The 12,254-nt window shown below is 32.0% G+C and overlaps 2 protein-coding genes across 2 annotated transcripts; one reads left to right on the forward strand and one right to left on the reverse strand.

Moving 5' to 3' along the window:
- The first annotated feature begins 1,766 nt into the window (after positions 1 to 1,766).
- LOC110713650 (cytochrome P450 78A5-like) lies at positions 1,767 to 5,757 on the forward strand. Its single transcript, XM_021892112.1, has 2 exons — positions 1,767 to 3,043; positions 3,670 to 5,757. The coding sequence occupies exons 1-2, from the start codon at positions 2,057 to 2,059 to the stop codon at positions 4,273 to 4,275; spliced, it is 1,593 nt and encodes a 530-aa protein (XP_021747804.1). The 5' UTR covers positions 1,767 to 2,056; the 3' UTR covers positions 4,276 to 5,757.
- A 1,382-nt stretch (positions 5,758 to 7,139) lies between these two features.
- On the reverse strand, positions 7,140 to 11,449 carry LOC110713670 (F-box protein CPR30-like). The gene is made up of 3 exons (XM_021892129.1): positions 11,014 to 11,449; positions 7,821 to 8,959; positions 7,140 to 7,663 (listed from the first exon to the last, which is right to left on the reverse strand). Exons 2-3 carry the CDS (start codon positions 8,951 to 8,953, stop codon positions 7,609 to 7,611), a joined length of 1,188 nt encoding a protein of 395 aa, XP_021747821.1. The 5' UTR covers positions 8,954 to 8,959; positions 11,014 to 11,449; the 3' UTR covers positions 7,140 to 7,608.
- Positions 11,450 to 12,254: the final 805 nt, after the last annotated feature.

The raw sequence follows: 12,254 nt of genomic DNA on the forward strand, positions 1-12,254 counted from the left end.
AGCAATTTTAATTAGCCAATCATATTATATTACCAATCATATTATATTACCAGTCATTTGTTATATTAAATTATTAATCTACTAGGTTACTACCCCAATTAATCCATGATGACAATGCAAAAAATATAATCAAATTACATATAGCAAGCTTAATTTAGAGAGGAAATGTATAACACAGAGTATCAAATTTTGTAGTACATGACATTAGAACTAAGTATATGACTACTTTGTACTTAATTCTTTTCATTTTAGTTGCTTATTTCCTTGAAGTACATTGTAGTGTTATCCATAATGTTACCCTAAAGTGATAAAGAATTACCCTAATATATATAGATATAAGTGATCTATTTGTTTATTGATAATTTTTTTTTAACTGGTTATATTTAAATTTTACCCTTCAAAAACTTATCGCATGAGCCATGACTTATTTATATTAAAATCATACTTCCTCCGTTTCCATTTAGTTGTCGTGTTCAATTTAGGCACACATATAGATGAGAGAGGATGAGAGAAAATGATAAAGTAAGTGGAGTACACTAAAAAAAAGGTATAAACTTGATCAAAAAGAAAACATGTCAACTAAAAAGAAATACGTGTTGTTGTCAACTAAAAAAAAAATTGGAGGTAAGTATAAATTTTAAAGTTACCCTAATTTTTTGCTTAAAATTACTCTATAAATGTTTTTTTTTTGAAACAATTACACTATAAATGTTCAATGCACACAATTGTAATTTGTTCGGAAATTGACTTTGAAACGAATGAATCTAATTATAGCCCTTATGACTATATTTTTCATTAACAATTAATCATAAATAAAGGTCAAAGTTACTATGTGAATATTGTTCAAATTAAAAGTCAAAATACATCAATTGAAAAGAAATAGATGTAGTACATTTTTTTTGGTAAAAAAATGTAGTACATACTTATTAATTATTCATAACTACTTGTTTAAAGAAAAATATTCTGCTCTTGTAGGATTGTGCTTTGCGTCCAAAAAAAAAAAAAAAAAAAAAAAATTGCTATATTCAATTGATTTTTATGAACTCATTTTTGTGAAACATTCTAATTGATTCATTTGGTTTTGTCTGAAATTGTTTTATATGAGCTTATTTTATCATGTTTAGTTTAAATTTAATTTATTTGGACTATTTGAGTTCATTTTTTTTTCTGAAATAAATTAAAATTAAGTAACTTAAATTCAAATATCGACTCACTTTGTATTTACGCAGTCTCCAATGTGGGTTTAACCATTAATATATTTGGCTATATATAATTTTAAAGGGTAATGCTATACATAGCCCTTAGGGCTATATATAAGCATTGAATTTACTCTTGGAAAATGTATAAAGTTAGGAATTTATGACAAAAACACGCACAAATCGATGTAATTAGTGTATTTTTGTCATGATTTTCTAAATTTAAACAATTTTCAAGAGTAAATTAAATGCTTATATGTAGCTCTTAGGGCTATGTATAGCATTTTCTAATTTTAAATTATAAAAAAATTGATATTTAGAAAATATTAACTAAGATCAATCTAATGAGATTTCCCATGGTAATTAGGATTATTATTTTGACCACATGAAAAATAATTGAATCCAGTTTTCATAAATAAAGGTACTATAAATGTATAATGTTTGAATAGATATACTCCGTGTTCACAAATCTTATAAACTTAGTCAAACTTAATTAATTAGACACATCTAAATATCACGAGTATCTCATTTTATAAATAATTTCAAGATTTCTTATGCAAAAAACTTTTACAAATAGAGAGAGTAGATAAGTATTCATAAGATACCTTTCATCATTTTCACCGTTACTATTTTCTACTCCCTCATATTCTTAAGTTTAAACTCCCAATATATTAAATTAAATACATTTACAAAAACTATATAATAAAATAATATTATTTGCCACTCTAATACAATTCTACAAGCACTATAAATAAGTGCCCTTCACACTACTACTTCCTCACTCAAGTCACCAAAACATCCTTCCATCTTCATATTGTAACCTAAAAACCTCTCTTTTTTCATCAAAAAAACCTAAAAAAATGTCACTAGAAACATTAGCAACGAATTTCTCTTTACTACCAACAGCATCATCCCTTCTTTCAGCACCTATTTTCCTTTCATTTGCTGCATTTATCTCCCTTTTTACCATCTTTCTCTACCCAGGAGGCTTAGCATGGTCTCTTTCCGCTGTTAAGAATAACCGAAACGGCAACGGTAAGTCCGCTTCGGCTATTCCCGGTCCAACAGGGTTACCCCTTATTGGTCTCGGCCATGTTTTCGCTTCCAAAAAGACTCACAAAATCCTCTCTAATATTGCCACTAGCCTCAAGGCTACGCCCTTGATGGCGTTCTCAGTCGGGTTGACTCGCTTCGTTATAGCGAGTGAACCCGAGACTGCTAAAGAGATTTTAAACAGCTCCGAATTCGCTGATCGTCCTATTAAGGAGTCAGCTTACGAGCTTTTATTTAATCGGGCTATGGGGTTCGCACCCTTCGGAGATTACTGGAGGAATCTCCGAAGAATCTCCGCAACTCATCTTTTTAGTCCTAGAAGAATCTCCAACTTCGGAGGATTCCGTCAGGAGATTGGTAACAAGATGGTCAAACAAATCAACACCGTAATGGGTGAAGAGGGGAACGTTGAGATAAAAAATGTATTGCATTTCGGATCGTTGAACAATGTGATGATGAGCGTGTTCGGAAAGAGCTACGATTTCTTTGGTAAGAGAACTGAGGAAGCTGATAACCTTGAGGAGTTGGTTAAGGAAGGGTATGAATTGCTTGGTATTTTTAATTGGGGTGACCATTTTGCCCCTCTAAAATGGTTGGATTTACAGGGTGTTAGGAGAAGGTGTAAGAATTTAGTTGGAAAAGTGAACAAGTATGTTGGTAATGTGATTGAAGAACATAGGGCATTGAGGAGTGATAAGGTTGATGATGATTCAAAGGATTTTGTTGATGTTCTTCTTGATTTGGAAGATGGAGAAAACAAGCTTTCTGACTCTGACATGATTGCTCTTCTTTGGGTATGATTTAAATTCTTATTTTTGAGTTTTTTATTTTATTTTATTTTAGGAAAATGCTATACCAATAGCCCTAAGGGCTACATATAAGCATTTAATTTACTCTTGAAAATTGTTTAAATTTAGAAAATCATGACAAAAACACACTAATTACACCGATTTGCGCATGTTTTTGTCATGGATTCCTAACTTTATACATTTTCCAAGAGTAAATTCAATGCTTATATATAGCCCTAAGGGCTATGTATAACATTACCCTTTATTTTATTATTTGTTCATGTTAAATTTGTTGTTGATGAATTATGATATGACTGTTTTATTATTTGCATGTTTTACTTTTGTTCATTTATCGATGAAAATGGTATGTATATACGAAGTATTTGTTCTTCTTTTATTGGATTTGTGTTCTTATTCGTTTTAAATCTTATCTTTGTTTTTGCCAAGTATTTTGTGAATTCAACTTTAATTTCTTGCATTTAAATTAAAAATATATTTTACGATTATGAATGAATGGGTACGGTTTAATTAGTGGATTCTTTGGATATGTATGAGAAGTTGATTAATTATGTGCGGAATATAACAAAATGCTAAACAGTAATATATTTTTTTTACTTTATATACGAATGCAGGAAATGATCTTCAGGGGAACAGACACAGTAGCAATCCTCCTAGAGTGGACTCTAGCAAGGATGGTGGTGCACCCTGACATTCAAGCCAAGGCACAAGCCGAAATCGACAGCGTAGTCGGATCCAACAGGCAAGTCTCCGACTCAGACCTCCCTAACCTACCATACCTCCAAGCCATCCTCAAGGAAACCCTCCGAGTCCACCCACCAGGCCCCCTCCTATCATGGGCTCGTCTCTCAATCCACGACACCCACGTCGGTCCCCACTTCGTACCAGCCGGAACCACCGCAATGGTCAACATGTACGCCATCACCCACGACGAGAAGATCTGGTCAAACCCTAACGAGTTCAACCCTGAGAGGTTCATGGAGGAGGATGTACCAATCATGGGTTCAGACCTTAGACTCGCACCATTCGGAGCAGGACGTCGTGTCTGCCCCGGAAAGGCAATGGGTATGGCTACTGCTCAGCTGTGGTTGGCTCAGATGCTTCAGAACTTCAAGTGGGTTCCGACCGAGAACGGTGTTGACTTGACCGAGTGCCTCAAGCTCTCTATGGAGATGAAATCGTCTTTGGTGTGCAAGGCTGTTCCTAGGATTGCTGCTTAAATCAATCAACTTAAAGGTTGTAATGTAGTACGTGCTTTGTAAGGCACTAGTAGTACTACTTAAGATTATTAACATAAGTGAATTTCTCCATGATTTTGCACATTGCTAATTGGAGAAATATTCACATTAGGTTAAAGCTTTCGAACTTGGTAGTTTGTTAGCTTTTAAATTCCGTGCATTGTCATCGGTATCTTGGCTATGTAATGTAATCGTATGTTCTAAAAACCAAAAAGTTAATATTAATTTTCTGTTTTTAGTATCTGGTTGTCTTCTTAATTATCTCATTTTCTGCCTAGATTCTTATTATATCTCTTTTTGGAATGCATTAGTTTAGATGTCTTATTTTATAATTCTCCAATGTGTCTAAATTCTTGCTGATTTTCTTTTCTTTTTTTTTTTTAAATTTATTTTTTATTTTATTTTTTTGGTAATTTTTCTTACCTAGTATCTTATTTGGAATTCTAATTATATTTTTCTGATTTTCTGCAACCTTTCTAGCAATATAATTTACGTTGCTAGAAATGTTGCAATCTCTACCATATATTGCTAGAAAATAATATGGGTGTTGCAATCTAACTCGTACTTGTATTAGAATAACATTTTTTTTTTATTGACATTATAGATTAGTTTTAATTTATTCCTTAGCTTTTAGTATAGTGTAGTTTAATTGATTTTAGTTTCCTAAAATTTAGCTTAGGTCGGTCTTCTATATTCTCATCTGTTTTAAATAGGCTTGATGACAGGAAATATTTTTGCCCAAGTTTCCTAATTGATTAAATATATTATGAAGTATCAGATTTTCTCAAAAGATTTTTCTCTTTGTTATTTCCTTTTTAAAATAATTACTACTATAAATTAAACACGTTTAAGAAGTAAGGGAATTAGGGAATACACGTTTAAATGATTGAATCATATCTTTTTAGAATTTAGTTTCCCACAAATTGACTAGTAGTGCTACTTCCCTATAAGAATAATAAGATCGACAACAAAAAAAAAATTAGGGTATTCACTAAAGATCGATTAGAGGTTACAATGGAAGACAACAACAAGAGCAAGAATGTTCATCAAAGTTTGTTTGGAGACCCGAAAAGAACCCAAGAACTATTATCAATCGCCATCGAAAAGGAAATCAAACGATCCGGAGGCAAAAACTTGTTTTGGGAGTCAATATTTCGTGCCAATAGTTCCAAGAAAAAGCAAGTTAATGGTTCAACTAGGGCTAAAATAACCGAGACTTCTATTAACCGATGTGGTGCGTGCAAGAAACGGATCAAATTGATCGGGTTTATGTGCCGGTGTGGTGGCGTCTACTGTGGGTTGCACCGTTATCCCGAGGTACACTCTTGTGGGTTCGATCACAAAGCTCTTGGACGTCACGCTCTCTCTAAAACGTTGCATGCTTGTGCATTTAAGGCTACTAAATTGAATTATATTTAGACAATAGATGATTTTGTTCCGGAGTATTTTTTTTAGATTCCACTCTTGGAAATTAGCAAGATTTAATGCAATTTAGAAGTAATTTAGTATACTTTGATGTAATTTTCTTCATGTATACCAGAAGAAAACTGTTTGGAATTTGTTTAGGTTATGACTAAATCAAAATATCTATTTTTATTAACCAAGAAACTGGTTGTATTAATTAAAAATTTATACTCGTATCTTTTTGAATTGATGTAAAGTATTAATCAATAGATATTTTTTTGTCTTCTAGACTTCTAGTACTAAGCTAGATTGCTTAATTTTTTTTTATTTTTATTATTATTATTATTATTATTATTATTATTATTATTATTATTATTATTATTATTATTATTATTATTATTATTATTATTATTATTATTATTATTATTATTATTATTTTGGTGGTGGTGGCGAAGGAGAGGCCTAACATGAGGGGTTGGGGTGAAAACCAAACTCAAGTCACTCATGAAGTCCTGGAATTCCATGATCCTCTTTTGCCTCTGTTTAATTGGTTTGTCTAAAATTTATTTAATTTAACTTAATTGAAATTATATGATTTGAATTATCATGTTTTAATTATGTATAGTTCGTTTAAATTCAATACAATTATTTTTTTCACTTTATAAAGTCATACGGCTAATTAGTGGTTAGAATAGCAACTTTACTATTGTACAACAAATTTGCCCCCTTGAATCCTCTAATGTAAAATACTACATAACTATATCCTTTATGCGTCTTTTTTTAAAGGTAAGGAGAAAGACCCTGATCATACCTCAACCCTCACAGTTTTTTTGGTTCGATATTTACGGGTTAGATACTTTAAGAGTGAGGGAGAAGGGTAAAGGATCTCCTCAATGTGTCTCTAGTGGGGGTTGAACTCCCAAAATCAAGGTTGGAAGGTGACAATCTTATCACTAATATTTTAAGAATTAATTTTGGATTTGTTGAGAGTTGTACTGTAGCTATTGTATTGCGCTACGCTTTGTTTTTAACTATTAAGGATGATCATAATTATTGGTATTTGAAATCGGTTAGGTTCAGACAGTTCGGAAATGAATAGCTAATGGTCAATTTTAAGTGATAAAAATTAATCACCCAATAATTAATTAAAACCCTAGAGCAAACATCAGTTCGACCCACCATCTATAAATAAACTAAAGAAACAACAGTTCACATCATATTATGCACCATCTATAACATTCTTTAGCAATCTCTGTCACAAATCACAGTCTTTTAATTTCTGATTGTAATGAAGTTCTGTCAGAAACACTAAATAAATAATGTTACTGAATGTGAATACACTTTTTTTTTTTTTTTTTTTTTTTTTGAGGGATAGTTCTAATAACATTGATAAAACAAGTTTAGCTCATTTTAACACATAGTATGTTAATATTAGGTAAATGGAAATAAAGAGATAGCCCAGACTCAATTACGACGAATATAATTTTGAGATAAAAAGAATGATACCATGATGTGCCTATTGCTTAAAAATTTTTTAATTAATGTGTTTCATTATCTTGAAACCACCACCGCTCACTAATATTTCAACCATGGCTTACTCGTCTCCTAGACAGGCACAACTTGAGGCACGGTAACAAGGTAAAGTGCTCACTGGAGATACTATTGTACCTGAAGAGGCAGTATATGTACGTACCTTGTTAGCTTGTTGCATCTTCAAGGTTCTTATAAATGGAAGATAACATTGCAACTCAAGTATATTGTTGAAAAAACATAGTCTCATATGAGCTCGTTCCAAATGAAATCATTACAAATAACGAACACGACAAACTAATATAAACTATAGTGTTGTCCTTTAATCCGTTCACTTAATTGAGCATAGCAATATGACATGGGTCAAGACTCAAAATTAGATCAGGGATTCGGCTCATCATATTGTTGCAGAATAGAAGCAAAGTGTTGTAAAGACCTGTATAGCAAAATTTTAAGTCACTCTCACATAAATGAATAAAACATATTTGTAAGAATTCAAGGATCGAGTAATCCTACTAACATAATGATCTAACCAAAGACTGAGAATAAATTAGTATGCAAAAGCTATTAAAAAACCCTAAGGTCAAGCTTACCTTTGTGCTTTTCTCATAAATCTTAGCCTTTCGGCGTTCTTTCTTCTTAGTTTCCGTGTCCCTACAAGACCATCTTCAACATCCTTGAACGAAAGAAGGTTCTCCGGGCATACATACACATTCCATATTCGACCGAAACCAGGGAGTTCAAAATTTGTTATCTCCAAAGTTTGCAAATTCACACAAGCAACATTGTAGAGGAGGAAGTTTGCCAACAATATCTTCCTTTCTTTATAGAAAGAAATAGGCATCAAATCCTTAACTATATTATGCTTTGAAACTCTAAACAGCTTAGTCCAAGACGAGGATATGCCATACTCTTTCATAACCCACACATCACAATAATTAAAATCGTTGAGCATTAGACTCAAGCAATCATCAAGCACTCCAATGTGCACACGCACGTAGAACTCTATATCATAGTTGGGCAATGGCAAGGAGCTAAAACTTTCATCATTAAGATTAAAGCAAACTATAGGACTGACTAGTATTTTATCACCATCAACCGGCCAGTGCAAAGCTCCTTTAAAGTCAACACAATACCTAAAGTGACTATCATAGTACGGAACATCATGAGCCCCTCGTCTCCAAGAATCAGCTTTCAAGCTATAAACCATAGCTTGACTCATGAAATTACCTTCAGAAGATTTCCACTGTAATATACTCACACACTTGAAGTCCTTGGATACGGGATCATAGCCAAACCCAAGGTTCCAATTGTCTTTAAAGGGAGACTTAAGGGGCAAAAACGGAAGGATTTTGTGAGTTTGCGTGGTAGGGTTGTAAAAGATAATGGTGTAGGGATGGTAAGTCATGGATAAGCAAAGTATGCCACGACATGATCCTATTACACGAAGGCCATTATAGAATGATCCCTCTTTATAAATAACATCCATATCCTTGAAAGGATAATCCAATTCAACGACATTATTAAACGTGTTAAAATCACTCAAATGTAGGATAGGGTTTTTGAAAACTATTTGCAAATTGGATTGTTCAAAATGGCGAGTAACAAAATCAGGATCTTTAATAATATTATACCATAACTTACACACACTCTTGATTCGCAGCAGTGATTTTGCCCGAAATCTAAGAAAAATATTTATTAAAATATCGACCGGAAGGTGTGACATGATAACCTGTGTTGCAAATTATGAAATTAGGTCTTCATAAAAGAGCTAATAAACTATAGATCAATAAAAAGACCTATTGAAAACTGAATATAACATTTCCAGTATAGTGAAATCAATGAATGACAATCAATAAACTTGGACAATGAGGGAAAGAGATAACCACTTAAAATTAAGGAACACTGCAGCATCAGATAGTAATTTTCTTTCGTCCTTAATTAATAGATGAAGATTAATTGCAAGACTACATCGAAAAAAGTCAACTAGCAGACTTAGCAGAGTCAATTCAAGATCCCCTGTTCAGAGGGTATCGACAAAGTTGGGCAGAAGCTCCATGACACCCACCTTGCTGATATGAAATACTACGTATGATGATTTTAATGGGTTCTAATCCATCCTAAGGGAAGCCGGTAAACTGAAGTTTGATATCGAATAGTTGCATCAGAGACTCAATGAAATTGTGAAGCGATAACATCTATATGGATGAGCTCAACAAACTCGAGACTGAATGTAGAGAAAGTAAGGTGAAGGCAGAAATGATTGTTAAAGCTTGCTGAAAACAATCGAGCATGTTAACTAAAACATGAAATTGAAAAGTTGGAAGAGCAGGATGTAATAGAAACCAAAAGGTTAAGGGCTTGTTTGGCATCATTTTTGGCTTTCAGTTTCCTGTTTTTGTGAAAACTAAAAGCCAAAAACAGGAAACAAGAAAAAAGTGTTTTCACTTTTCTGTTGTCAGTTTTCAAAATTATCATGATTTTAATAAGTCTAAATATTTTTTGATTCATTATGTGACATATATAATATACTTTTAAAAAACAAAAAACTAAAAAACAGAAAACCACAGCGATCCCAAACGAACCCTAAAGTGTTGAAGGCACAAATCCACATCTTCAAAGCTATATGGGTTGTTGTAGACATTCTCTAGATGTAGGGTTGTTGTAGACATTCTCTAGATGTATAGACATACAAGTATTGTGATATATTTTCCGTATTGATCTTATTAGTAGAATAATATATTTATCTTTATTAATCTTAAAGATATTAGTAAGAGAATATATCTTTATCTTATGGTCAGTTGTAAAGGTGTGCTGCCTATTTAAAAATAAAACTACATTTTTATTATGTCATTAACAGTTGAAGTTTAAGCCTATTTAACTATTAGCATATTAGAGCATCTTCAATGGAAAGCTACAATTGATTGTAGCTCACCTTGTGACATCAATAATTTAAGCTCATATATTTCAAGCTACAATATACTACAATGGTTAGCTACAATCCCTTATAGCTTGCTAGAAAAATAAATAAAAAATAGAATATATTATATTATCCATGTGTCATGATCTAAGTGGAAGATGCTTAAATTTAGAAAAACAAGCAGTATTGCTTGTTTAAGCAGGGCTGCTCATATAAGCCACATTCAACAATTCACTCCAATGGTAAGCTTTATGCTTATAATTTTAATTAATTTGCAAGCAAGTCCCTTCTCCATACCATTGGAGATGCTCTTACTACCCATTTGTAGAACTAGAACTTAAATTTCAAATTAAAATACTACTGATAGGTTGTCCAATAGGAAATTTCACATAGGTACATCAAAAAATCATTGCAAAATTCCACCAATTTGAGAGAGATAATTCCAATTATCACACAGATCTAAAACTAGAAAATAAAAATTACAAAAAATCTGACACAAATAGTGAGCAAAATTAACACAAGAAATATTAAAATGAACAAATTAAGTTGATTTTTTCGAGAGCAAAATTAGTCGATTAAATGACAATATAATGAGCAAAATTAGTGTAACACAACCGACTTCATAAAAAAAAAATCATCAAATAAATTCTTAAATAACAATTGATAACAAAAATAAGCAAAAGCAGTCAATTACTGACAAATAATTAGAAAAATTAGCACAACTAACTTCATACTAAAATCTTCAAACAAATTCAAATAACAATTGATGATAAAAAAACCTAGATTTTAACAAAATCAGTATTAAAAATAAGATCAAAACGCATAATTTAAAGGAAAAAAAAGGAGAGAGAAAAGAGTTAAATTACCTAAATTTGCCCACCACAGAAACCGATTATTGAAGCTGCTTCAATTTCGTTTAAATCGAAACGAAATTGGCGAAATGGGATGAAGATAAAGGGAAAAAAAAAAGAAAAAGAAAGAGAAAGAAATATCCAGATAACAGAGAAGGAATTCTGAAAAAGAAATCGGTTTATTATACACGCGCCTTGTAAAAGAGACGATGATGATCTTTGTGCGGTGTACCTAGGGATGAAAGTTCGGTTTGCGGTTTGGATTATAGTCAAAACCGAATCCAATCCGAATTAATTCGATTTCAGAAATCTCAATCCGAATCCAAATCGAATTAAAATTCGATCCAATCCAAACCAAACCAAACCGAATTAATTCGGTTTTTCAAATTAGAATCCAATCCAAACCGAAATTTGTTCCCTTCTTTTACAACATTCAAACCCGAAACCCAAACTTCACCCAAAAAAATCCTACAATCACTCAACCTTTTCTTGTTAACTACATTCTTTGTGAGAGAGTGAGATATTGTGAAAGGAGAATTGAGAATTAGGGTTTTTCTTTATTAGTTTATATATATATATATATATATATATATATATATATATATATATATATATATATATATATATATATATATATATATATATATTTGAATAGAATAGTTTTGAGTAGTTTATATATGAAAAGAGAAATTAGTTGGATACTTTGAAAAAGAAAATTGGCTTAAAGTAATGGGTTGAAATTCGGTTTGTAATTTGGTTTTTTTTAAACCCCAAACCGAATCCAATCCGTAATCCATATTTTAAAATTTTTCCAAACCAATCCAATCCGAATTCAAAAAAAATCCAAACCAAATTACTAATTCGGTTTGGTTTTCGGTTTGGTTTGGTTTCAATCCGAATTACTTTCACCCCTAGGTATACCTAACGGTGTATTTGGATTGAAGGAAATGGAGGGAAAGGAAGGGAAGAGAAATGGAGAGATGGAGTATCTTTCATTTGGATAACAAATGAGGAAGGGAGGGAATTGGAAGGGAGAGAAATGAAATGATTAAATTGCAATAAATTGATTCCTCCAACAATAGAAAGATTTGGAAAACTCACCCTTCTTCCCTCCCCTTCCTTTCCCTCCCCTCCTCTTCTCCTCCCTCTCCTTCTTTTCCTTCCCCTTCTTTATCCAAACAAACTATAAGTGTCTACTATACGAAATACAGAGTATAATTTAATGCTATGTTTGGATAACAAATTAAATTAGAAGG

Source organism: Chenopodium quinoa, unplaced genomic scaffold, assembly GCF_001683475.1.
Source record: "Chenopodium quinoa cultivar QQ74 unplaced genomic scaffold, ASM168347v1, whole genome shotgun sequence".
NCBI lineage: Eukaryota > Viridiplantae > Streptophyta > Magnoliopsida > Caryophyllales > Amaranthaceae > Chenopodium > Chenopodium quinoa.

What these genes read in the sequence shown, in the direction of transcription:
- LOC110713650 (XM_021892112.1), top strand. Translation starts at nt 2,057, where the DNA reads ATGTCACTAGAAACATTAGCAACGAATTTCTCTTTACTACCAACAGCA. An exon ending in ACATGATTGCTCTTCTTTGG is followed by an intron (nt 3,044 to 3,669) that starts GTATGATTTAAA and finishes ATACGAATGCAG; the next exon opens with GAAATGATCTTCAGGGGAAC.
- LOC110713670 (XM_021892129.1), bottom strand. Translation starts at nt 8,953, where the DNA reads ATGTCACACCTTCCGGTCGATATTTTAATAAATATTTTTCTTAGATTT. An exon ending in TTTATGAGAAAAGCACAAAG is followed by an intron (nt 7,664 to 7,820) that starts GTAAGCTTGACC and finishes TTTGCTATACAG; the next exon opens with GTCTTTACAACACTTTGCTT.